At 40.6% G+C, this 22,990-nt stretch overlaps 1 protein-coding gene across 1 annotated transcript; it reads left to right on the forward strand.

Annotated features, from left to right (window-relative positions):
* Positions 1–85: 85 nt before the first annotated feature.
* On the forward strand, positions 86–22,508 carry LOC311485852 (enhancer of mRNA-decapping protein 3-like). The gene is made up of 7 exons (XM_084541515.1): positions 86–159; positions 2,163–2,347; positions 3,266–3,462; positions 10,955–11,317; positions 18,158–18,311; positions 19,957–20,174; positions 20,559–22,508. Exons 2-7 carry the CDS (start codon positions 2,184–2,186, stop codon positions 20,891–20,893), a joined length of 1,431 nt encoding a protein of 476 aa, XP_084397641.1. The 5' UTR covers positions 86–159; positions 2,163–2,183; the 3' UTR covers positions 20,894–22,508.
* The last annotated feature ends 482 nt before the right edge of the window (positions 22,509–22,990 follow it).

Below are 22,990 nucleotides of genomic sequence, written 5' to 3' on the forward strand. Positions count from 1 at the left end.
TTCACAAAACGGAACTTTCACACGAACCGATTTAACTTCATAACAAACCCACGTGGGAAATAAAGGAAGTGACGTAACGTATTAACCCGGAAACCAGCACAACAACGACAACTTCGGCTTTGGCTTGCTTTGACATCTGAAGACACATTTCTCGACAAGGTAAATCTATAAATTGGTGACTGAATATAATTTGGTTGGATATTCAAATGTATTCAAATCGCCACATATGCCTGGGACAGTCCGCATTTATATATAAAAAACAACACTAGACAGAAGCGCAGCTAATGTTAGCCGCTAGGCTAGCTAACGCAGCTCTGTAGTAGCAAAGACAAATGTTGTGATTTCCCCGAGAATGCTGCCTTCAAATGGATGTTATAACTGAGATTATTTCACCCTAGTTTTTAACTTTTCGACTCTGTCAAGGACAGATTTAAGCGACACGCAAAAACACCTTTATATAAAGTGTAGCTAACTAATGTTTCTACAAAGCTCGTCACGTTGAGAAGCATACATAAAGACAGTTTAGTGCAAGGCTTCATTTTAATCCACCAGGCAGAAGCTGTTAGATAGTAGTGCTGATAAAAGTTTCTTTTTAAATTATTATTTCACAGTACTTACAGGCTGTAAGTAGTAGTAGTAGTAGTAGTAGTAGTCACCCGTATTCTAGATACATTGCTATAGTACATACAGCAGTGTTTGACTTTAAGCTCAACAGCATATTACAGTTATTGTGAGGAATTTCTTAGACTTAGACAGAGTTTATTCATCCACAAGGGAAATTGCTTGGTCACAGTAGATCAGTTGCACATAAAAACACTCTTGAGAACCACAAGTAAAAATAAAAAATAGAATATAAGTAAAACTGAAAGCCAAAATGTACAAAATGTGCTTATGAACAAATGTACAAGAAATCAAATGTGCTCATTTAATAACACCAAAGTAGTCCAGTTTGAATGTATTCATTCTGATACTCTTATAAGGCTATAAAACATTTATACACTGCATAATTACAGGAACACTTTTTAATCAGAGTATAGCATCAAGTCACATAAACGTCTGGGATATGGTTCTGGGCAGTTAAGTAGCAGAGGGGGTTGTTAATCCGTTTCAGCTGCTTTGGTGTTAATGAAATTAGCAACAGGTGCACTACAGGGGCGACAATGAGAAGACCCCCAAAACAGGATTGGTTTTGCGGGTGGAGGCCACTGACATTTGTTTCCCTCCTCATCTTTTCTGAGTATTTTTCCTTTGGTTAGGGTCAGTGTCGCTACTGGTAGCTTGAGGTGATACCTGGACACAACAGGGGTTGCACAGGCAGTCCAGCTCCTCAGTACCATTTTGAGTTTCTGCAGTGAAATCTCAGTGAAATGGACGAAGCTGCCGCTTAATTTTTTCACTCTGATTTTTGGAGTGTCTTTGAATTCAGCCCTCTGTAGGTTTCCATCAAACGATGAGGCATCCTTTCATTCCTAACACATTACCCAGTCCATATCAATATACACCGATCAGCCACAACATTAAAACCACTGCCAGGAGAAGTAAATAACACTGACCATCTTGTGACAATTCAGTGTTCTGCTGGAAAACGTTTGGACCTAGCATTCGTGTGGATGTTGCTTAGACATGTACCACCCACCTAGACCAGACCAGACACCCCCACCCCTTAGCAATGACACTCCTTGATGGCAGCAGTCATCCCCAGCAGGATGCAGCCTGACACAGGCACACACACAAAAACAGTTTAGGAACAACGAAAATAAAAACATGAAAAACAGCACAAGGTGTTGACCTGGCCTCCAAATTCACTGGATCCCAAACTGATCAAGTATCTGTGGGATGATCCACAGAGGCCCCTCCCCTCAACCCATAGTACCCAAAGGCCCCCACTAACAACATTCTATTACCAGACACCACAGGACACCCTCAGAAGGCCCGTGTCCATTCTCTGTTGAGTCACAACTGTTTTGGAGGCACAAGGGAGACCTACACAGTTTTAGGAAGGTGGTCATAATGTTATGCCTCTTTGGTGTAGATGTCCACCATGAAGTTTTTCCCCATTGAGAAAGTGTTTCTTTAATTTTTTGAGCAGTGTTTGTTAAAGCTGATGAATCTGACACCTTAAATTACATATAACATAATGTCTCTTCTTTTTATTTTTGAAGCACAGGATCCCAGTGCGCAGAATGGCCACAAACTGGTTGGGTAGTGTTGTGTCTATAAACTGCGGGGTGACATTGGGAGTTTATCAGGGAGAGGTGTCGTCTGTCGATCATGGCAGCCAAACTATCTCACTGAGACAACCCTATCACAATGGCGCCAGGTGTCCCGTTCCCGAGGTCACGTTCAGGTAATAAAAGGAGAAAGACACTAGACATACCTTCTCATCTGACACTTTCTCTTTCACCGTGTTTTCACGATTCTCCTTAGGTACATTTGAGGCCCCACATGTTGTCAGTTTTATGTGTTTTACCCTGTGTCAACTGTTAGACAATCATACACAGTACAGTAATGTGAGAAGAAGTTCATCCCATCGAAAGCGTTGTGGAAAAGTACCCCCCTAAATTTATCACACCCTAAAAAGCCATAAAATTAGAATTTAGTGTTCTCTTTTCTAGTGAAGTGGATGTTGTCATCATGTCCAGGACGGAATGCCCCTTCAGATTTAGCGTTAGAGCACACAGTTTAATATAAAACCACAAAATTTCATCATGCTGCTATTGGTATCAAAGTACGAACATCTACTATCAAAACAAGATTGCACTAATTTGACCTGCACGGGAAGCGTGCCAGGGGTAAAGCCCAGGCCTTCATATCAGCCTGGAAATACGGTACTTTCTTTGCTGCTTCAAGGACTTGCCGCCTCACAGAGCAGAGGAAAGCCTACCGAGAAATGGCTTAAAGAGAAGAAGTGGAAATTTGTGGAATGGCATAGTCAAAGCTCAGATTTGAATCCTTTGAAATAATGACAGGGAGATTAGGAACAGGAAGTACATGCAATTGTGCGTGAAAGAGTGGCCAGACATTTCAGCAAGATGATGACAGAGATTGGTCGACAGTTATGCAAAATATGAACAATAAGTTATTTTAAAGGGTCAGTATTGGCTTCTGGACACAAGAGAATTGCATCTCTCTTGATATTTTTTGTTGAATTAATAGATTTTATAACTTTTATTTAGTTTGTGTCCAGATATACCCAAAAACAATTTCCATGTCCAATTTTCACATGACTGTAGCCATATTCTGACTTCTTTTTTTCTTCTTCTAGTGCCATGGATATCAAGGAATTGAAGTTCCTAGATATCCAGAACACGGTCAACAAACCCACCTCTGGGCAGACTGCTGCAACAGAACCCAGCTTTTTATCAGCAGGATGTCATGCCCAGAGTAACAGAACCACTCGCTCTCATGCGACGGGCAACATTTCTCATTCCAGCACTGCCCCGATCACCATCCTACGCAGAGGTAGGTAGACTGATGACCTGAGGTTTAACCACCCTTCTCTTCAGTTTCATTGGTGGAGCACATAGCGAGCAAATATTGGTGTTGTTTAGAGTCAATGTCCATCTCAACAAAAACTTTTTATTTGATTTAAATTGGTTAATTAGTCCATTGTATTCTTCCTGTCTGATGTTGTCCATGTTGATGAACTGATTACATTAAAAGCAGTCATGATTATGTATAGTTGACAAGTTGCAAAAAAAATGGCAGCAAATAGTTTCAATACATAATTTGGTCCTTTGTTATATTTAAAAAGTCTAAATAATTTTGAAATTCTTGTTGGTGAATTCTGCTGAAAGCTTGAATACGCAGGTAATGGCTGAACATAAAGATCAGTTCATATGACATCTGTGGTCTTCAAGTATATGTTCAGATTTCCAAAAGCATTAGTTGCAAATAAAAGACTGTTCTGGAATGACTGTGACCTGTAACTCAAGAAGGCAGGTGCTAAAGTTTGAAACATTTGGAATTCATTATGGGGAGTACTTCAACCAACACAAAGAAAAAAATACTTCTGCGTAGCCCGACAACAAATTATCTGACGTATGATTCTTGCTGAAGGGCTTAATCGCTGTTCATTGTTTGTCCACCGAAGTTATTTCACTGTCAATATCTTTCACAACAACAGAACAACAACGGCAGACATTTTGTTGTAAAAAAAACTGTGCTCAAATGACGTATATGACTACTTTACTCCTCCGTCCATTACCACATGAAGCCCGCCCGAATGATTTGATTGACCTGGCAGATCTTTGCTGGGCTCTGTTGTCCCGAACAGGGCAACCATAGAGTGAAATTCCCCCACAGAAATTGTATGAACTGGAGAACTTCAGGGTGTCTTCCAGGCTATGATTGTTCGGTACGATAAAAGAGGAGTGTCAGGGTATTTTACAGTTGTTCCAAAATATAAATACAGTTTTACGTAGGTTTCATGAGATGGGAAAAGCTATTTATTTTGAGACTCGGTGAAGTTTCCTAGTTTTGAAATCGCAGAAAGAGTCTGTTGTTACAGAGTACCTATTGAGAGCCACATTCTACTCTATGACGGGAATTTACCACTGCGATGGCCTCACAGTACTCTTCTGTTGAAGAGCGGAAAATTGATATTGTTCAATGACTGAAGGAAAATCTGACACACATTAGTGTCACATATTACCCAATCGCTCTTATGACTCCCGGAAAGCTGCTACTAAAAATAGGGCAAAAATGCAAACTCACTCAACGTCACTGTTCTTGATTGTACAATAGAAACAACGGATCAAATAATCTTTGAATTTCTGAGATATCAGATGATTAATTACTTTCCACACACTTCATTGTTTCCCAGGCTGCAGGCATTTCTTTATAGCCCTCCTCCACAGAAATGTGCTTCGGTCAGTGTGACGTCTCTGGAATTTCATTGTATGTTAATGACTCCAATAAAAACTCCAGCGTAATGTGTGACCTTGTGACCTTTAAATGAACTTTAAATGATGTAGGAGACATCTTGTATGCAGTAGTTAAACTCCATTACATGGAAAAATGTTAGATGTCCCCATTAATAAATTCTAACCCAAATATTATTATTATTATTTAAAGCCATCAATTTATACAGACTGATTTCTAAAATACACCTGGAAACAATCTGGATTTCACAGCGTGAACAACACCGAATTTCTCAAGAAATTAGTCTTTAAAACTTCAAAAATATTTAATTTAATCTTTTTAAGAGCTCATTTGTTTCTTGAAACAAGTCAGTACTGTTATTTCTCAAACAGCCGCAAGTTGTGTATTTGTCGGGGACTAGTTTCATTTTCAGCCACAGAATGTGTCCCAGTATCAAATGTGGGATTCACAAAACATTACAGTTCCCGCGTCCTGACCGGGCTTCAGTATGCTTTGGTCACTGCTTGGCGGTGGTGAGAAAGAATTTCAAAGGAATAAAACTGATGCAATTAAGATAACGTGTGTTCAATATTTACTTTTATGCTACCATCTTGTGCACTCGTCTAAAGAAACCAGTGACGAAGGAACAGGAATGCGGTCCAACAGAGTGGCCCTAACCATTGTCAAGTTTATATTATTGTTTATATTGCAGCTTAGACTGTGCAGTAGAGAGCTGGATTCACTTCTGTACTATTGCTGTGCAATAGTTTGTGTCGTACTATAGTAAGGTGTCTTTTAGAGCAGGGCATTGCTACTGATTTCCCTAACTGTTTTGATCCTGATTTGAATCAGTATTGATTCATTTAGCAATACTTCATTTTTTATAACAGTTTTAGTTATGAAAGAGATTTTCTCAAAACATATGTTGTCACTAGTATCAGAGATACAATATTATACCTCTAGTTGACACATCTTGCATATTCAAAGTACTGCCACACATCTGCTTTTTACATTTTAACTGTTGTAAAGCTAATTATAAAACCCTCAGTTTTGCAAATCTATTTTTAAACAAGTGATAACTTCAGGATAACTTTTAGTGTTTTTGATTAAATCTCATATTTCATATCTAAAATGTATAATAAATTGCCATCACAGTTGTGCTGCTTTGCAGATGCTGAAGGACTAATCTGGATTCTCCCTTCTCAGGTTGTACACGTAGCTGTAAAAATCAGAATGTGTTACTCAACCTTCCTGATTAGATAAAGTTAAAAACAGCATTTCCTGTAGTCAACATCTAGTCAGCAGGAAGTCTGCTTGGATGGCTCTGTGGCCTCTGCCAGATCAGTTCACTTTCACACTCAGGATCACTAAACAATGGAGGAGTCAGAGGTCAAGAAACTGGCCTCTGACACTGTGTAATATTCTTATAAATTACCCCCCCGAGCACGGAGATTGAAACTTGCACAACAGGACCCCAGTCTATTTAATTTACTGAGTAAATCAGTCAGGATCATAAGTTGTTAACCCAGTCTCTGTTCCTCCTCCTGTATCATTTTTTTCAAGCGAAGAAACTTGAGCTCGGTACCTCACAGTTCCTTGCTATTACTCCCCTCTAAGATTCCCATAGCGTGCTAAACGCTTGTACCAAAGTTCCTCTTTACAATATGTGTGTGACTAAGATCAATAAACATTCCCCCTCCCTCTCCGTGTCTGCTCCTAAAGAGAAAGTTATGTAAAGCCTGGCTTTCGTGCCTCGGTGCCCTCCTGTCCTCTCTCTCTCTCTCTCCCCATCTCCTTTCTCTCACTCGCTCCTGGCCAGCACAGGAAACCGACACCCCCTCCCCGACAGGAAGCCATGTTGTCCCAGTGTGCTCGGAAGGCCAAAGCGATATCAATTGTGGAAGCAATGTTTACCTTTTGGGTTTTTATTTTAATCTCCAGCTCTCAGGCTGGTGGCCAGGGAGCTAATGCCCAAATTGCATGGGGCCAAAGTGCTGAGTGGCTTGGGCAGGGCTGGTCCTTTCACACGCAATGCCATGCTCCCAAGAAGCCCCCGGCCACAAAGAATGAAAGGGAGGGTGGGCTGATGCTTACACAAGATCCCAGATTCCAGAAATGCTTTCTGAATATCTACAATTGATCTTTCTGGGAGAGTAGGAATAATGCTGGTCTGAAAATGAAATATAAATTGTGAATTAACTCTGACTTATTTAGATCACAGTTCTCTCGTGATACTTAAGCAACGAAGTCTCTCTTTATTGTTGTGATTGCACTATATATTTACTTTAGGAAGATGGAAAACAATACGATCTTCACTGAAATGTGAGCCTCAAATCAGATTGCACAGTGAAGGGTACCCGCAATGTCAAAACATTAAACACTGTTTGATCTAACATGACAGCGCAGACAGCGGTGATTGTAAACCCCAAGACTGCACATATTGTGGTGCATGCTGGTGTGAAATAATAGTAAAACATGAGTGACAAACTGTTAGATTGCGCTCGGCAGATATGATCTGTCTGATCTGCTTTTAATTTCACCATGACATGCAGATTAGAGTTTTTTCTTCCTGAAACGACTTAATGAGAAAAAGGAGCCTTTGTTTTGATGCAGTGGATCTCCCTGCTAAGTCAAACATGGCAGAGGTGGTGTCCGGTAAAAAGGTTCAAGAGGAGTAGGAAATGAGATTGCCGTTTAATAATGGGTCACTGTTTAGCTCTAAGTACAGTGTGAATTTAAAAAAACCTGACTTCTTTTTTGGGTGATGCATGAGTCTCCAGAAGCACAGTGGAATTCCATTAGACCCAAGCAGATCTCATTAAACAGGCATTTTGGAAGAGTAACTCCAGATTTTGCCCTTTTGAAAAGTGTTCCCATAACCAGCAAGTTGTACCGCTGTACACGGACGGAAATCATATACCTCTTGGTGTTTTCCCATGAACCCCTGCTTCAGAAAATGTCTAAACTTTACGTACCTTGCAAATGCTTTGCTTTGCATCCGTGATTTGTTTGGCTTCAAATTTGCTCTGAGAGTTTCACGGTTTGATTGGGGACGCCTGTGCATTTTAAAAGCCTTGTTAACAGACACGAGGAAAAACTTGAATAAATTCATGTTTTAAGTTCAGGTTCTCGCAGCTGGTTGAGTCATTCAGACCAGCAAAAGGCCTGTGTGTCTGTGTGGAGTAGTGAATTTATTATCCGTACTGTTCACATTGTAGTTCTGCTCCCACTACCTTCTCTAGCTGCTCCTTCTTCCATTGAGACGAAGGTTTTTAACGCTGCTTACTTTATTCTTGCATTTGACATCGCATTGCATTTAAACCCTGTGGTCTATAGTTACAGCAAATAAAACGTTCGCTGTCACTGTCAGTCTCTCATTTATTGCCACATTCCTATCTCAGTGCTTGGTTTTTATGTGAAAACAGATTAGTAACAGAATATTCATCATCAACGAAATGAGAAAGTTTAATTACAACCACAGAGATGACTTTAAAAAAAAAAAAGAAAAGAAGAAGAAATATTGCCTAATTAATGGCCTTGTTTCAGTTTAAGCACTAAGTGTTTTACGTTGAAATTTTACCATAACCCATATTTTTTTTGGGAATCTTCCCGGCCTCTGTTGTCGTGCTAATTTGTGGTGGTAAATTTGTCTAAACCCAAATCACTGAGATTCACTGTCTACGGTACTTGTTATTCATTAGCCTGTTTGACTTGGAGCTCAGCCCAGTTCATTCAAATTTTTGATTCATAGCATGACAAAACACTTCCTTGTAAATAAAGACATTGTTGACTCATCTGTGTTGAGGGGGAATTAGACGCTATAATGTTTGGTCAGGACAGAGGTGGAAACGCTAATTGCATGTTCACACACCACCTCACTGCTGAATGAAGCTGCAAAAAAAGACCAAGAAAAGGGGGTCCTGTTTGTCACTGCAGTTGTGGTTGCAACACTGTATTTTAATATTGAGTCAGGTGTCAAATTAGGTCTCAGTTTGCTTGCAGCTTTGTATCAGCGCCAGTGTACAATAACTGAGCCTTCCAGTGTCTTGCGTGAGAGAGGCCAAAGTACCTTAGCTGTCACACTGACAGTAGCGTGCGACTGTGCCTCTCTGTCTCCTGGTTAGCGTGAGAGCTGTGGATGGTTGGGGTTGAAGGCCAGGTTTTTCCAGTTTTTCTTTTTTTCTTGTACTTGGTTCATTTTGTTTTTTTGTTTGTGCTTACATGTATGTAAACTTTATTGAGTGCTGCTCGGTCGGCCATTGTATGTTTTGTGTGTCAGCGGTGTTGTGTTCTCAGTTATGGTAACCAACCGTGAGAGGATAAGAAGCAGTCAGAGCTACACCCGCTGAAAGGACTTACAACCATCTCGTCAGAATTCGAAACTGCTCAGTGCAGGATGTTATTGTGTGTGGATTATACCATTTACACAGTGACTTACTGTTTAGCATGACTGCTCGTAGCTTATTTCACGTGAAAACGATGTGAGTAGTAGTGACAGATGAAATATACACGTGCAACCGATGTATGTTTAAAGCTAAAATAGGTCAGTGGCAACCCAAAGAAGAGCCTCCTACTCCCTGTCTTACACCCTCAGTTTAAATGGTTTAGTCCAGTGTATCCATACTACAAGGTGTGTGTGTTATAATTTTCTTTTTATACAGCTGACTGCACTCTGTATTAGAGATTAAAAGTTGCAGATTTTTGTTGGATTATCTTCCTGTGAATGAAATTCGGAGTTTAAATTTATTTATTAAATGTTCTCAGCAAAATTAAATTTGATGGGAGCATTTGTCACTTTTGCTCGTAAAGGATCCGTTGAACAGAAATAATATCTTTCTTCATTATTTCTCTGTCAATTGTTGTGTGGCAAGCATAATTGATTGAATAGAAATTGTGTTTTAATTCCTATTTTTAAAAGTCTTTGTTTGCTGTGGGATGAAATTTAAAATTTATAAATTTTTCAGCCAAATGGCTTCAGATATTTTTTTTAAGGGACCTTCCCACCCTTATTTAAAAGCCCCCAAAAGCAACTGTTAAGCAGCCAGTAAACAACTAATTTGAGTTAGATTTCATCTAATTAACATCTAATTAAAGATTGCCTAGACGCTACTGTATTTTTCCACTTCTTTTATCCTCAGTGGATAAGCCTGCCTTCATTTCACAACTGGTCTCCCCACATTGAAGCTGAACAGTTTGTCACGAAAAGTCCCTTCTGTCAATATCCCGCTTTGATGGCTTGTTGCATAATACACCATGACAGTGTAATATATCATTCCGAATAAAGCCGTATCGTTATTGTCAAAGTGAAATAATAATTATAAAACATTTGTTTACAGGCATAAAACTGCTCTCAGCATATTAGGCTACGTGTAGAACTGAAATGGTTCATATAGACTCATAGATGTCAACCATTATAGTAGAAATTATAACGCAATACATTACTATAACTAAATACCACAGAGAGCAGGAGTGCTGAGCAGTTGTAATGATATATTACACTACACTACAAGCACCCATTCAACAGCTCTCTGTCAGCGCAGTGTCCATGTGTTTACTTTGTTTTGTATCATCTGAGACAAAACCCTTCCTATCGCTTCAACCATTATGAGCTGTATAATAAGGGCTGCAGTGGCATAATAAAGCACCTGCAGACCTCTTAATGGAATATGCATGCATTTATGAAATAATGAATAATAGTAGGCTCACTGTATTTAAATGTGAAGTGATAAAGGTACAGATTTATCTACTCAGATGAAAGAAATGTGTTCGTTTCTTTCAGTGCATAAGTGTCAGTTTAGTGCGATTTAATACCTTCTGTATGTTTAATATGACCCCCAAGGTAGTGTGAATGTGCTCTCAGTGTTATAAATCTGTTATTTAATAAGAATGTGATCCTTCTCATTCTGTATTTTTATGATGACATTCTATATAATTTGCCTGTTACTAATAATTTGCAATGGGATATTCAAATTGTTATTTTTTATAATGAATAGCAATGTCCCATCTGTAGAATTGGTCCTAAATCTCTGTCAATTTTGAAAACACAAATCTGTGTTTTCTGTGATGTATGATCTGAGTCTGTGTTCTCCAGTGCCTGCAGGTTCATCTAACAGCAGAGGGCCCACACAGGCCCCACCAAGGAGAAGCAATCTGAGAAATGGAGGCGCTGGAGGACCAGTGAGGGCAAAGGATGACGAGTGCTTTGGTGATGGGACTGATGAGGACCTGGACACTGACTTTGACTTTGAGGGAAACCTGGCACTGTTCGACAAGGCGGCTGTTTTTTCCCAGATTGATGGGAGCAGTAGCCACAGAAACAAAGCACAGCATCACAGCACACATGCTGAGCAGAAGCCTCTGTCCTATCGGCACGATGAGAATATTCTGGAGGGGAAGCCAGTTACATACAGACAGATAACAGTGCCCCAGCATGGGGGTAAAGAGTACTGTACTGGTGAGTAGAAGATGCATACACACTCACATATGTGGTCAAGGCCTTTTATGTTTCTTGGTCCCTTTGAAGGGCGCAGTAGAGCATTGTCATATTTTATGTCTAAAGTTTCAAAGACATAGTAGAATCACATTGTTGACCACAAAGCATTAGTATGGTTTCACACATGCAAGCTGTGTGTCAGACTTCATGCTGTACTACTTTAATCTGTAGAAACTGTCAACCAAAATGTCTATTGCAGTTTCCCAGCCAAAGTTGACTTCCTTAAAAACTATAGATATTTTATACACGGCCTGGCTTTGAACAAGTTATTTAACCCCAACTGATGCAATGAGTAGCTTCTCATTTCCTAAACAACCATGTCGAAAGACACATCCAGTGGTACTGGAAAAGATGTTAGTCTGTTTGAGAAGAGTCAAATCACTGGCATGTGTCAAGCAGAGAAAACATCTAAGGAGATTGCAGAAACTACTAAAATTGGATTAAGAACTGTCCAACGCATTATTAGACACTGGAAGGATAGTGGGGAACCATCGCATCAGGGTAAGAAGAGAGGCAGATGAAGTGATGCACCCATCATGCCTAGTGCCTACTGTACAAGCCTGTGGGGGCAGTGCTATGATCTGGGGTTGCTGCAGTTGCTCAGGTCTAGGTTCAGCAACATTATGTGCCCAAAGAATGAGGTCAGCTGACTACCTGAATATACTGAATGACCAGGTTATTCCATCAATGGATTTTTTTCTTCCCTGATGGCACGGGCATGTTCCAAGATGACAATGCCAGGATTCATGGGGCTCAAATTGTGAAAGAGTGGTTCAGGGAGCATGAGACATCATTTTCAGAGATAGATTGGCCACCACAGAGTCCAGACCTTAACCCCATTGAGAATCTTTGGGATGTGCTGGAGAAGGCTTTGCGCAGTGGTCAGACTCTCCCATCATCAATACAAGACCTTGGTGAAAAATTAATGCAACACTGGATGGAAATAAATCTTGTGATATTGCAGAAGCTTATGTAAACAATACCACAGCAAATGCGTGCTGTAATCAAAGCTAAAGGTGGTCCAGTGAAATATTACAGCGTGACCTTTTTTTTTTCTTTTTTTTTTGGTGGCACCTTTTTTTTTTTGGCCAGGCAGTGTTTTTTCTATTGTTAGTTAATTCCACAGAAAACCCCACCAGTAAATGTAAACTAAAAAAAAAACAATGAATCCATCATTGTCACAGCCGGAAATAACATCATCCTGTGTGCCACTTTGAGCTACAGTGTTGTCTAGAACTATTAAAAAAAACACACCATGACTCTGACTGACATGTCCCGTTCATTACCACAACTGAGACAGCTGCCCAGTATTTAGTTCTGTGAAGGTCCGGCATGCGCTGTCCTGCAGCTGTAAACACTCAATAGAGTTCCAAATCAGGACAGGAAAATATTTTGTAACACAGACACTGTTTAGCTTTTTAATCATGTGGCTGGGTTTTAATAAAAAAAAAATAAAAATCAGTTTTTCACCATTTAGAGATTTTAAGTAAGAAACAATTGTCCTTCAGAGCCATTGGCAGGTTAGAAAGAAAATATGGAGAGAGGGACTACTCTTGTCAAAATACCAGAGGGGAATTGGGTGCGTGCAAGATTTATACAAGGCTTTGTATACAGTATGATATGAGAACAGAAAAATAATTAAGGTGTTATTGACAGTCTTGCTATCACACCTTCTCCCACCCAGCTATTATATTTATCTCTTTCCAAGATGATAGCACACCATCACCCTACCTTAATTTCTCACTCGATAGTTAACATGAAATAACATGAAATCTGTCTTCGGGGCATTTTATCAGTGAATGTCCCGACGTTGTGAACACAGTTTGTTTTGGAGAGAGTCGTTTTTTTCCACTGCGCTTTAACTTTGGCCAGGAGTTCCATCTGGTTATATAATAACGCTGTTTTGACAAGCACAACTGGGAAGCACAGTAACAGTTCTTGCCAAAAGGTGCAATATATTTAACTTTTTTTTTATACTCTTGATACTGGCCACTAAATAGACCCCACAGTATTGCAAAGAATGTGCTGCGGCTTCTCTTTCTATTGAACACAACACGAAAAACAACATGGACTATGAAGAGGGGCTCACAGTGGACGGGAGGCTTGTTTCCCCCATTGGTTGGAGGGAGTTCACCTTAGGGCAGACTGGTTATCATTGGTTACTGTTTATCATGGGCGCGACTTCTGACCTCCCACACCCCTTCTGGTATTAGCCGACAGAAATGATGAGCCTGTCCTTTCTCACATTAGCTCACTCTGGGAGAGTTGCATAACTGGTTAATATGGAGACAAGATAAGTGAATGGCACACAATAACGCTTACGCAGTAGACCTGAAAGGTGAAGGGACGTTGTAGAGCTGATGGTGCTTCGATTTTTATCACAGGCTGTCTGTCTGTCTGTGTCTGATTGCGGAGACACAGCAGAGCTCAGTGGAAGCGTCTGCCCACCATTCAGCAGACATCTGCCAGGCAGAGTCTCCTTTCCTTACCGTGCAGGCAGATCTGCTTCCCAGGGCTGTCATCATAATCCCCATCCTCTGCACTCTGTAATTAGTATACCGCCGCACAACCTTACATAAACAGCACCTCTGAAGCAGGAACAAACCGCAGTGCTCTTGACCTGGAATCTTTGCCAAAAACAGATAAATCAACAATAGGAGAGTACAGAAACCAAAACAAAGTACCCAGCTGTAGATTAGGTTGACATAACTGGCACTGACATGGGAATTTGACAGGCCTGTTTCTATAGACCATTGTCTGTGTAAGTTTAGTTCTGCTATTATCTTGTTTTCCTGTAGTGAAACCTCAGCACAAACAAGTCAGACCACAACGCATAGTACAACCAAGTTAGACGTGAGCTGGTTAACCTTTTTATTTATTTATGCCATATTACTTTGAAGAAAACAATGCGCATATATGCATAAAGTAAATTTGGTATTATTACAGCCCCGTTTTTTCTATTATTACAACTTGGATGCAACAATGCATCGAATATGCCTCGCAATTTTTACATTCACCTTAAATTATTCCGGCTCCTGCTGCTGGGCATGCTGAAAAGAACTCCACAGAGACTCTCTAGAGCAGATGCGAATAGCAGAATATGGCAGCGCTGCTTTCCAGCGCGCTTACAAGCAGTTTGTTCATGTGCCTACAGATCTTTAAATTGGTTGCACTCCAAGATCTTGTGAGCAACCATTTGCAGATAATTACAGGTATGTTTCCAGTCAGCACAAGCCATTTAGGTTAAATCATTCACGATCAACACTTGTTACGTTAATTAATCGCTACAGCACGCAACACTTTTCCTAATCAGCCATTTATTTATATATTTATCACCACTATGTTTGTAATGACCTTCTACTGAAACTGCTGTGATGCAAAGAGAAGGCCAGCACTCGAGGTTTGACAGCTTGCAACAAAGTTCTTAAACTGCAGAAAAGTTTACATACCGATGCACAGAATCATAAATCAAAAAATAAAAATACTGCAAACTGTCACGTATATTAAGTGTACTTGGAGCAATTCGGTAGTCAGACCTGCAGAAGATAAACTTCACAGGACACTCAACATGGCACAAACAATAAACTGTGGGCACCAACGACATTAGGATGACTGTTTTTGTTTTCATGAATTTGCACGCCATCGTGCTACCTCTGCATCTCTTGTGGTGGAGCAGAGAGCACTGGAACAGCCTTGTCTGACCCTGCCTATCCCAGTAAAAGTCTTAGTCACACATGGCCCATATCCAAGCAGCGTGTATTGCTTTCAGTCCCGTCGGTTTCCTTGTCATGCTTGAAGGATTGCTTCCAGCTCAGTTTATTTTAGTGCTGCTGTATACTCATGGCTACCCGGTTTAGCTAGTTGACTGTTGAGTTTGTTTTCACGCCACACCGAGAGTGGGTGTGTGCATAAATCACTGCATGTGTGAGAGAGTGTCGGGGAGGAGGCGATGGCGTGTGGAAGGGTGTGGGGGGGGGTAGTTTTGGTAGCGGCAACTTCAGCAAGAGTTATTAAGAAGTGCACCTAGAGGGGTGGCTGAAAAGCAATTAGTGCATAGTAGTGCTTCTCCCACTTCCCCCAAGCTTGGCACTCAAGGCAGCACTTTGCATGTCAAGAAGCAGTTGACTTTCTTGTACTTATCACTCACATGAGAATTGGCATGTTCCAGATTTCTATTTGCTGCTGAAATATATTAGTGCGGTATCAATAAAAGAATAGTGGGAGGGAAGCCGGGCTAACACAGAGATAAGCTAAATTTCACTCAGGCACGGCATGAGTCTCCGTGTTTATATCTAATTATCTTGTGTATGAGGGTGTGTGTGTGTGTGGTGTGGCAGAATGTGCGTGTCACTGATCGCGTTGCATGTCTGGGTTTAAAGTTGTGGGTGTATATGTGTTTGTACATTACCTTGCGTGCATGATTGTGATGTAGGATGAGGTGTGTGCATGTGTGTCATTGTGAATTTGTGCACGCCAATGAGGCAACCCAAGTTCTCAGCTACCAGGCCAGTGATCTGTAGGAGGCCATTAAGGACTTAACTGCCTCCCAGCAGATTTATTTATCAAAGGGATCCTGAGCCGTTCAGTTCCCCCAGCTTGACTTTCATTACCCTTCTAATGTGCCACAGGGAACTGACAGCTGAGGATTAGCACGGCCTCTTTTAAGGTTTCCACACACTTCAGTTTGTTCAGTCATAAAAGACTGAACTGGCGTTATGTAATAAAGTATTTCAGAAACACAAAGAAGGGAATAGTCATGAAAAGGTCGGGGTGGACAAGACATGATGTCAGTGTAAAAAAGGGATTTAAGCGTTTTTCTCAAAAGAAACAAAAAGGTGTAACAAACTCTACCTTTGGGGAGCTAGGCACGATTCGAAAGACATGTGACCTTTCTATTACTCTCTGTTACTGTCTTGTGGTGGCAAGGGACTCATCCCAGCAACTTCTGTTCTTCTGGAAGTTGTCTGGTCATACAATCAACGGATCAGACAGGATTAGCTCATTTCAAATGTATTAGTATGTGTATATGTTGGCTGGTAATAAATACGAACTTGCAGAATGTAAGTGAGCAAATTTGAGGGACCATTACCGAAATGATTATGTGGGCATGTCGTGTTTTATGCACTCGTGAGATCTTTCAGAGACCAATAAATTGTTAGACTATTGTTTAGCATGTGTAAAATTGCAGCTTCACCTTTTTGCACGTGCAATATGCACTTTGTATCATTTCTGTCCCGTACAAGCGGCCTTCAAACACTGACCATCAGTCAGTCGCTCAGGCATTCACCTCAAGCTCGGTTACTGTTGTGGTAATGTGGATCATTCACTTTTATGCCTTTTGTGTTTCATCCATCTGATGCAGTGTATTCAAAGCATCAATGACACTGCCTCAGCACTGTCATCTTGTTGTTAGTAACAAGCTTTATTTGACTGTCCCTGCAAGAAAAGGTAGTTTACTCTGTGTATGTTTATCGGGCAAACGCGACTGTGAAAAAAAAAAAAAAAAAAAAGTTTTCCAAAGCCACAGCATTGCTTTCTTGTTGCCCCTAATAGGAGTTTGTGCTGACAGTTTTGTGCCATTTTCATTATGAACAAGCTCCCTAACAAGGTCTCCTTTAAAATGCATTTCACATTTGCATAGATAAAATACTACTGAAAGCAACAAGATGACAAATCCCTACTAAAATGTGTAGTTATCATATATCACATATATCTGAGGTATACGTGACTGGGTTGAAGTTTGAACCAACAGAAACTAAATGCCTTCTGTTTTCTAGCCCCGTCACCAGCATGCCTCTCCCACGTTAATTCCTGCCCAATCTCTCACCACAAGCTGTCGGGATACAGGTGCAGGTGTGCATATGTGTATGATGTTTGTCCCCTTTTTTGTCACGCTAGCCTGCTGTATGTTTTGACTGAGACAGCAGCCAGTGTGGGGGGTCCAGCCCAGTGCTACCCCGTCCCACAGCTGAGGGTTAGGGTTTGGTCAAAAGCCATGTGGTGGTGCGTGTGAACTCGGGGCCCGTGGGGAATAGGCGTCTCACTCTCACTGCCTCATATTTGTCATGTTTTGTAAAGGCTGCCAATCTTCCCTTTGTTGCCACACACAGCAGTGACAAACAGTAGAGGAAATGGAGAATCTTCCGTGATGAGAACAAGAACAGGTCAGGAGGAGGAGGAATGGTTTTCCCCCAAGGGTTTGAGAGTTTACTCGCATGAAGATATTTGTTTCTTTTCACGTAACCTCCACCCCCTGAGATCCTCAGAGCTCTTTATCTGTAGACCAATATATCTTAGAGGCCAGGTTTCTGAGTTTGACTTCTGCTCCAGCTCTAGTTGTCAGGGTGCACTGATGATGATGAATTGCCACAAAACTTATGAAGATGTATTACACATCAGAAAATGATACTTTTTGTGTTTGTTTTCTTAAAAAGTGTTCAGCTGTCCCATTGAATCATTTATTATCCCAAAATGTCAGCCTGCTACTGCATCCCACTGTGTCAAAATGTCAACCGTGCTCTTACGGTAAAGTAATCAGTAGAATATTTTTACCACTAACCAAGGTGAGATTCATTTGCCTAGATTTGGCATGGAGCTTGACGTGACTTTGACAGCAATGGAGGAATGATAATGACGTCAATTATTTGTTTATCTCTGTGACTAACTTAATTAAGGTCTCTTCAAATGGTTTTCTAGAGCAGGATGTTTTTATTTCCCTCAAAACCCTGAGGCTCTGCTACATGTGGCATGACAGTGCAAAATGGCACACTAACGCACTAATCTCACTTTGTCACTCTGCAGACTCGGGGCTGGTGGTTCCTAGCGTGCCCTATGAACTTCACAAGCGTCTACTAGCGGCTGCAGAGCGCTGGGGCCTGTCTCTGGAGCGCAGGCTGGAGACGATAGGTGTCTGTTCCAGTCAGATGGCTCTCACGCTGCTGGGTGGGCCAAACAGGTCAGTTATTGATAATTGAGTTACCAATCTCATGTCTGGTAAGCATGTAAAATAATACAGTTATTCATTTATATAATACTAAGAAAAGTGGCCAATATTGAGACAAACATCCCTATCTCAGTAGTTATACAGTCAGAGGTGGTCTGGTCAACTTACTGTTTTCAAGTCATGTTTCCTGTTTCCATGGCAATCATTTTTACTACTTCGTTTCTACACAGGTTTGATGGTGTTAGCCTTTGCCCCCCTTCCCCTCGAGCTTTATTTCCTCAGAAAAGCGCTACATTGAGCGGTAGCACGGCAGGTCAAGAACATCTTAATAGACGGAAGCAGTCCGGTTTGGTTTTGTTTACCTACACCATTATGAGCAGTGAAGTCTTATTTAAGATCAAAGAACCACGAGCGCTGTGGCTCATATAACAAACTGGTTTATTGTCTCAGATCCTTTTATCAATATAGCACTGTAATTCTTGCGCGTCTCAGATTTACACTGGGACTACCTGTGAGCTCAGATCAGGTTTCATTTTGTATTGTGGTGCCAGGATCACAGACGCTGAAGTGGTGTACCACTGTTTTACTGACATCCAACAGACACCCAGTTCATTCTTCACTCGGTCAATCCTTATTCAGACATGTAGAGATATACATGCCTTTATTTAAGCATCCAAATAATTGCCTGCACATATGAGCAGCAATTTATAACTAATGCCACCCATTTGCAGCCTATTTTGTAGGTGACTGCAAATACAACTGTGTCCCTTCATGTCTGCAGGCTGAAAACTAACCTTTTCACAAGATGATTACATAGCTGATGGGCTTTATCCAGATACTGTCATCTTCAAAGTTTTCGTAATCACAATAAAGAATCTCCTGGTGGGCTGCTGCATTTCTACAAAAATCTACAAAGTAGAGTACGACCTGCTTGTAAGAATGAATACAGTAACAGATGAAGGTTACTAAGATCACCATCTGTGTTACACAATTATTCTCCAATTAATTTTTTCATTGCATGAGGAGCTATCGTAAATAGCATCCTAGTTCAAACTGTCTAAACCAATCTAACTCCAAAATCTTGGCTTTTTTTTCAGTCTTCAGTAATTATCATATTAAAAAAAAAACAAAAAAAAAAACATCTTCCTCTTCCCATTGGATGACCTTCTCCCCGTTTTATGTAACCTTTAGTGTTTCTTTTATTTGTTGTTTTTATTGGCTTTTTCACTTTACCCCTAAAAAGTACAAGTAATGATACCACCTGTGTATAATGTCACAGGCTATGGTTCTTTTCTTATATAAGTAAACCCAACAAAAACATTTTGAAGTTGTAAACATGCCACACTACCAAGAAATTGCCCAACTCTACAGATATTTTACTTTTTACACAAGCTTTGTCAATGTTTCATGGTTAGTAACCTTTGTTAATGTTTTCTAAAGAGCTTTTTGGGGCAATCTTTATCTAATCTGAAGTGAGTGGCACATATTTTTATATTTTAACCTAGCTCTTATTACATTGTTATATGTACAGTAGAGTAGACTTGGGTTAGATGGGTAGAAAATGAGCTTGTGAGCAGCGTCTGCAGGTACCTTATAAGAAGTAGTCACTGGTGGTCATTTTGTTAAGAAATCTCTGTCGTCTCTCAAACATCCCCAGGCTCACCCCAAAAAATGTCCACCAGAGACCCACTGTGGTCCTTCTGTGCGGGCCCCATATCCAGGGAGCCCAAGGCATCAGCTGCGGTAGACACCTGGCCAACCATGAAGTGGAGGTCTTTTTGTTCCTGCCCAACTTCGTCAAGATGCAGGAGGCCGTCACGAGTGAGGTCAGCCTCTTCAGCAGGACGAGTGGCAAGCAGGTGGCCAGTATGAAAGGTAACACGCACCAACAGAGTATTTGGGTGATTAAATCCTTGTCCATACTGGTTTCAGTTATTCAGATGTAAAGGATCAAGATGATAAACTAGAGACAAGTCCCTGTGCAAAAATCATTTCATGTTGTTCTGTTGAAACAGAACAGCACAGACAAATGCTGCCCTCTAGTGGAGTCACACCACTTAAAACTCTCATGATCCATTTGATCCTTGGAAGCTCAGAACACTCTGGGTCAACAAAATCTCTACTTATTTCAAGCTATAATTACAGAAATCAGATTTGGCTTTTCCTGTAGTTTTTCTTGTGCCCGGTTTGGAATCACATGAACCAAACCGTTTTCTCTCATGATTTTAACTAACTTTTCTTTCTCCTCCTGCTTCTCAGACCTGCCCGTAAGCCCAGTCGATCTGGTCATCAACTGCCTGGACTGCCATGAGAACCCACTGCTTAGAGAGCAGTCTTGGTACCAATCAGCTGCTGACTGGGCCAACCAGAACCGGGCTCCAGTCCTAAGTATTGATCCCCCAGTCAGCGAACAGCATCAGACTGTGGAGGCAAAGTGGATCCTCTCTTTAGGACTGCCACTGCCTTTATCAGAGAGAGAGAGCAGAGTCTACCTCTGTGACATTGGCATCCCTAAGCGGGTTTACCAAGAAGTTGGCATCAGCTACCACTCACCCTTTGGATGCAAATTTGTTATCCCTCTACACACAGCATAACAGAGTAGGGGCTAAGGCTAAGGCATAGTGTATGTGGGAATGAATGACTGAAACTTTGTCACAGTTTGTCTACAACTTTTAACAAATTTGGGAGCATCATCTGAGAGACTGAACTGTGCGTGAGCTGTAGGTTCATTCTCTCAGCAGCCGCCACATGTTGCGTGAGACACCTCTTGTTTTTGAGAGGGAAAGGTTTCCTGTTCTTTGGCGTGTTTTGATAAGGGCTCTGTGGATGTGTTTACAAAATGCTGACCACTATGAGTCTATCTTTGACCTCCGACCCTGTGATCAGTCAAAGCTGCAAGGACACAGTTCCTGTTTCCTTCTTTAGATTGCATGTGGAGTCGAATCCCGACCCCGTGAACCTGGAGCGCAGCTCAGCCTAAAGCTGTGTGTCAGTGCAAAAATGCCATTCATCTTTCACAGTTGATGGTCTGTGTCTGTTGCATTTCATTTTTTTTATATGCGTATTTTTTTTTTTCATCAAGTAATGGTTGTAGCATGTTAGACCCGAAAGGTGGTATTATACAGAATTTATATTTCTATTTATTTTTTTGAATACATCTCAGGAACTGTTTATGAAGAAACTATATATTTGCATTTAGATTACTCTGATGGCACTCTTTTTGCTCTTTGAGTTCATAACCACTGAAAAAGAAAAGTGGTAGCAGACATTCCTGGAGGATTATTTTATTTTGTGTTTCCTAACTTCTGCAGAAATTTGTAGCACAAATTGCAATGTCTAAAAAAACATCTTAAAACACATTCATCTCCAGGGATAGTGGCTAGATGGGTGTAGGGAAAGGGACCTGTTAAGCATTTTCTGTATTGAAACATTAGATTCAGCCACTTACATTAAAATCATCCATCAAACTGCTTCTCTTTTGGTTACCTTTTTAGCAAGGTTTGGGTTAATACTTTGCATCAACAAAATGTCAACTTTACTGGAACAAAAAAACAGCTTTGTTTTTAGATTGGGGGCCAAGTACTTACATCCTTGTGTCATGTTCTTCTTATGTGACTCTACAGAAAACTGCACATCAAGGAGAAATGTGAGAGGGACTGATTGGTGGGCTTTGCTGTTTTAGCACTTAACCTACTTATTGTAACTTACAACATTTTGTATTTAATGAATCTTTTTTGTACTTTTGTACCTATAGAAATGGCAGGACTTCTTTTGCCAAAAAATAGTAATAATAATAAGAAGAAGAAAATCAAGAATTGTTCCAAGAAATTTGGGGGAGCAAAAAAGTTTTTTAATTGACAGCTACAGCTCAGGGAATTGTACTTCTTCATCTCTTGAGACCTTGGCCAGAGCAGAAATAGCTCTGAACATGTTGTACAAATCTGGTGGAGACAGGCTAAATAGATAATCTGAATATTCATGTTAATATTTAAAATTAGAGAGTAAAACAGTCCCAGCGACTTCAGTCTCCTGTGTGTGCATTCTCTCCATTGTAGCAAAGACTAAAACACGTTAACTGTGGTCATGGCTGTGATGAAATCGTGTTTTTAAAATATGCTGTGCACATTTGGTTGCAGATGAGTCTCATCCTGAGATTCATCGGAGTGAGAAATTATAAATCAATAAAAATAAATTGCATTTTTCTGTCTACTTGGGTTTTTGGGTCATGGTCATTAAAGAAATACACTAAACACCACAGTCACTGCACTTAGGTCCTGCTGGGAGATGAAGGGAGGGAAAGGGAGATGGACACGCAGCTATTAACACGCCATACAGTAGTAGACCACAAATGCATGATAGTAGGAAAGAAGAAATTTCACATTAACACAAAATTGCATGATGGATATATTGCCCTTTCATTACACTTTATTAATTTCAGATATAATTACTGGTTTCTGTTATATTAGATATCCAGATGGTAAGATTTAATATACATAATCGCTGCATAAAAGTAAAGGAGATATACGGCATTTCTGACCTATAGCTTGATAAGCACAGCTTTAATTCTAACATTAAGTACGGCTAAAGCCCTTTTACGACTACCAGGAGTGTGATCTGAACTACTTACTGGAGCATAGAATGCAGCTATCAGTTATACCTGTGATATTAACCTGCTGTAATAGTGTGTCACC

Source organism: Chelon labrosus, assembly GCF_963514085.1.
Source record: "Chelon labrosus genome assembly, chromosome: 3".
NCBI lineage: Eukaryota > Metazoa > Chordata > Actinopteri > Mugiliformes > Mugilidae > Chelon > Chelon labrosus.

Bases quoted from the DNA above. Each gene is read 5' to 3' on its own strand.
- LOC311485852 (XM_084541515.1), top strand. From the start codon at position 2,184: ATGGCCACAAACTGGTTGGGTAGTGTTGTGTCTATAAACTGCGGGGTG. The intron at 11,318-18,157 runs GTGAGTAGAAGA...GTCACTCTGCAG, and splicing joins GGGTAAAGAGTACTGTACTG to ACTCGGGGCTGGTGGTTCCT. The intron at 20,175-20,558 runs GTAACACGCACC...CCTGCTTCTCAG, and splicing joins GCAGGTGGCCAGTATGAAAG to ACCTGCCCGTAAGCCCAGTC.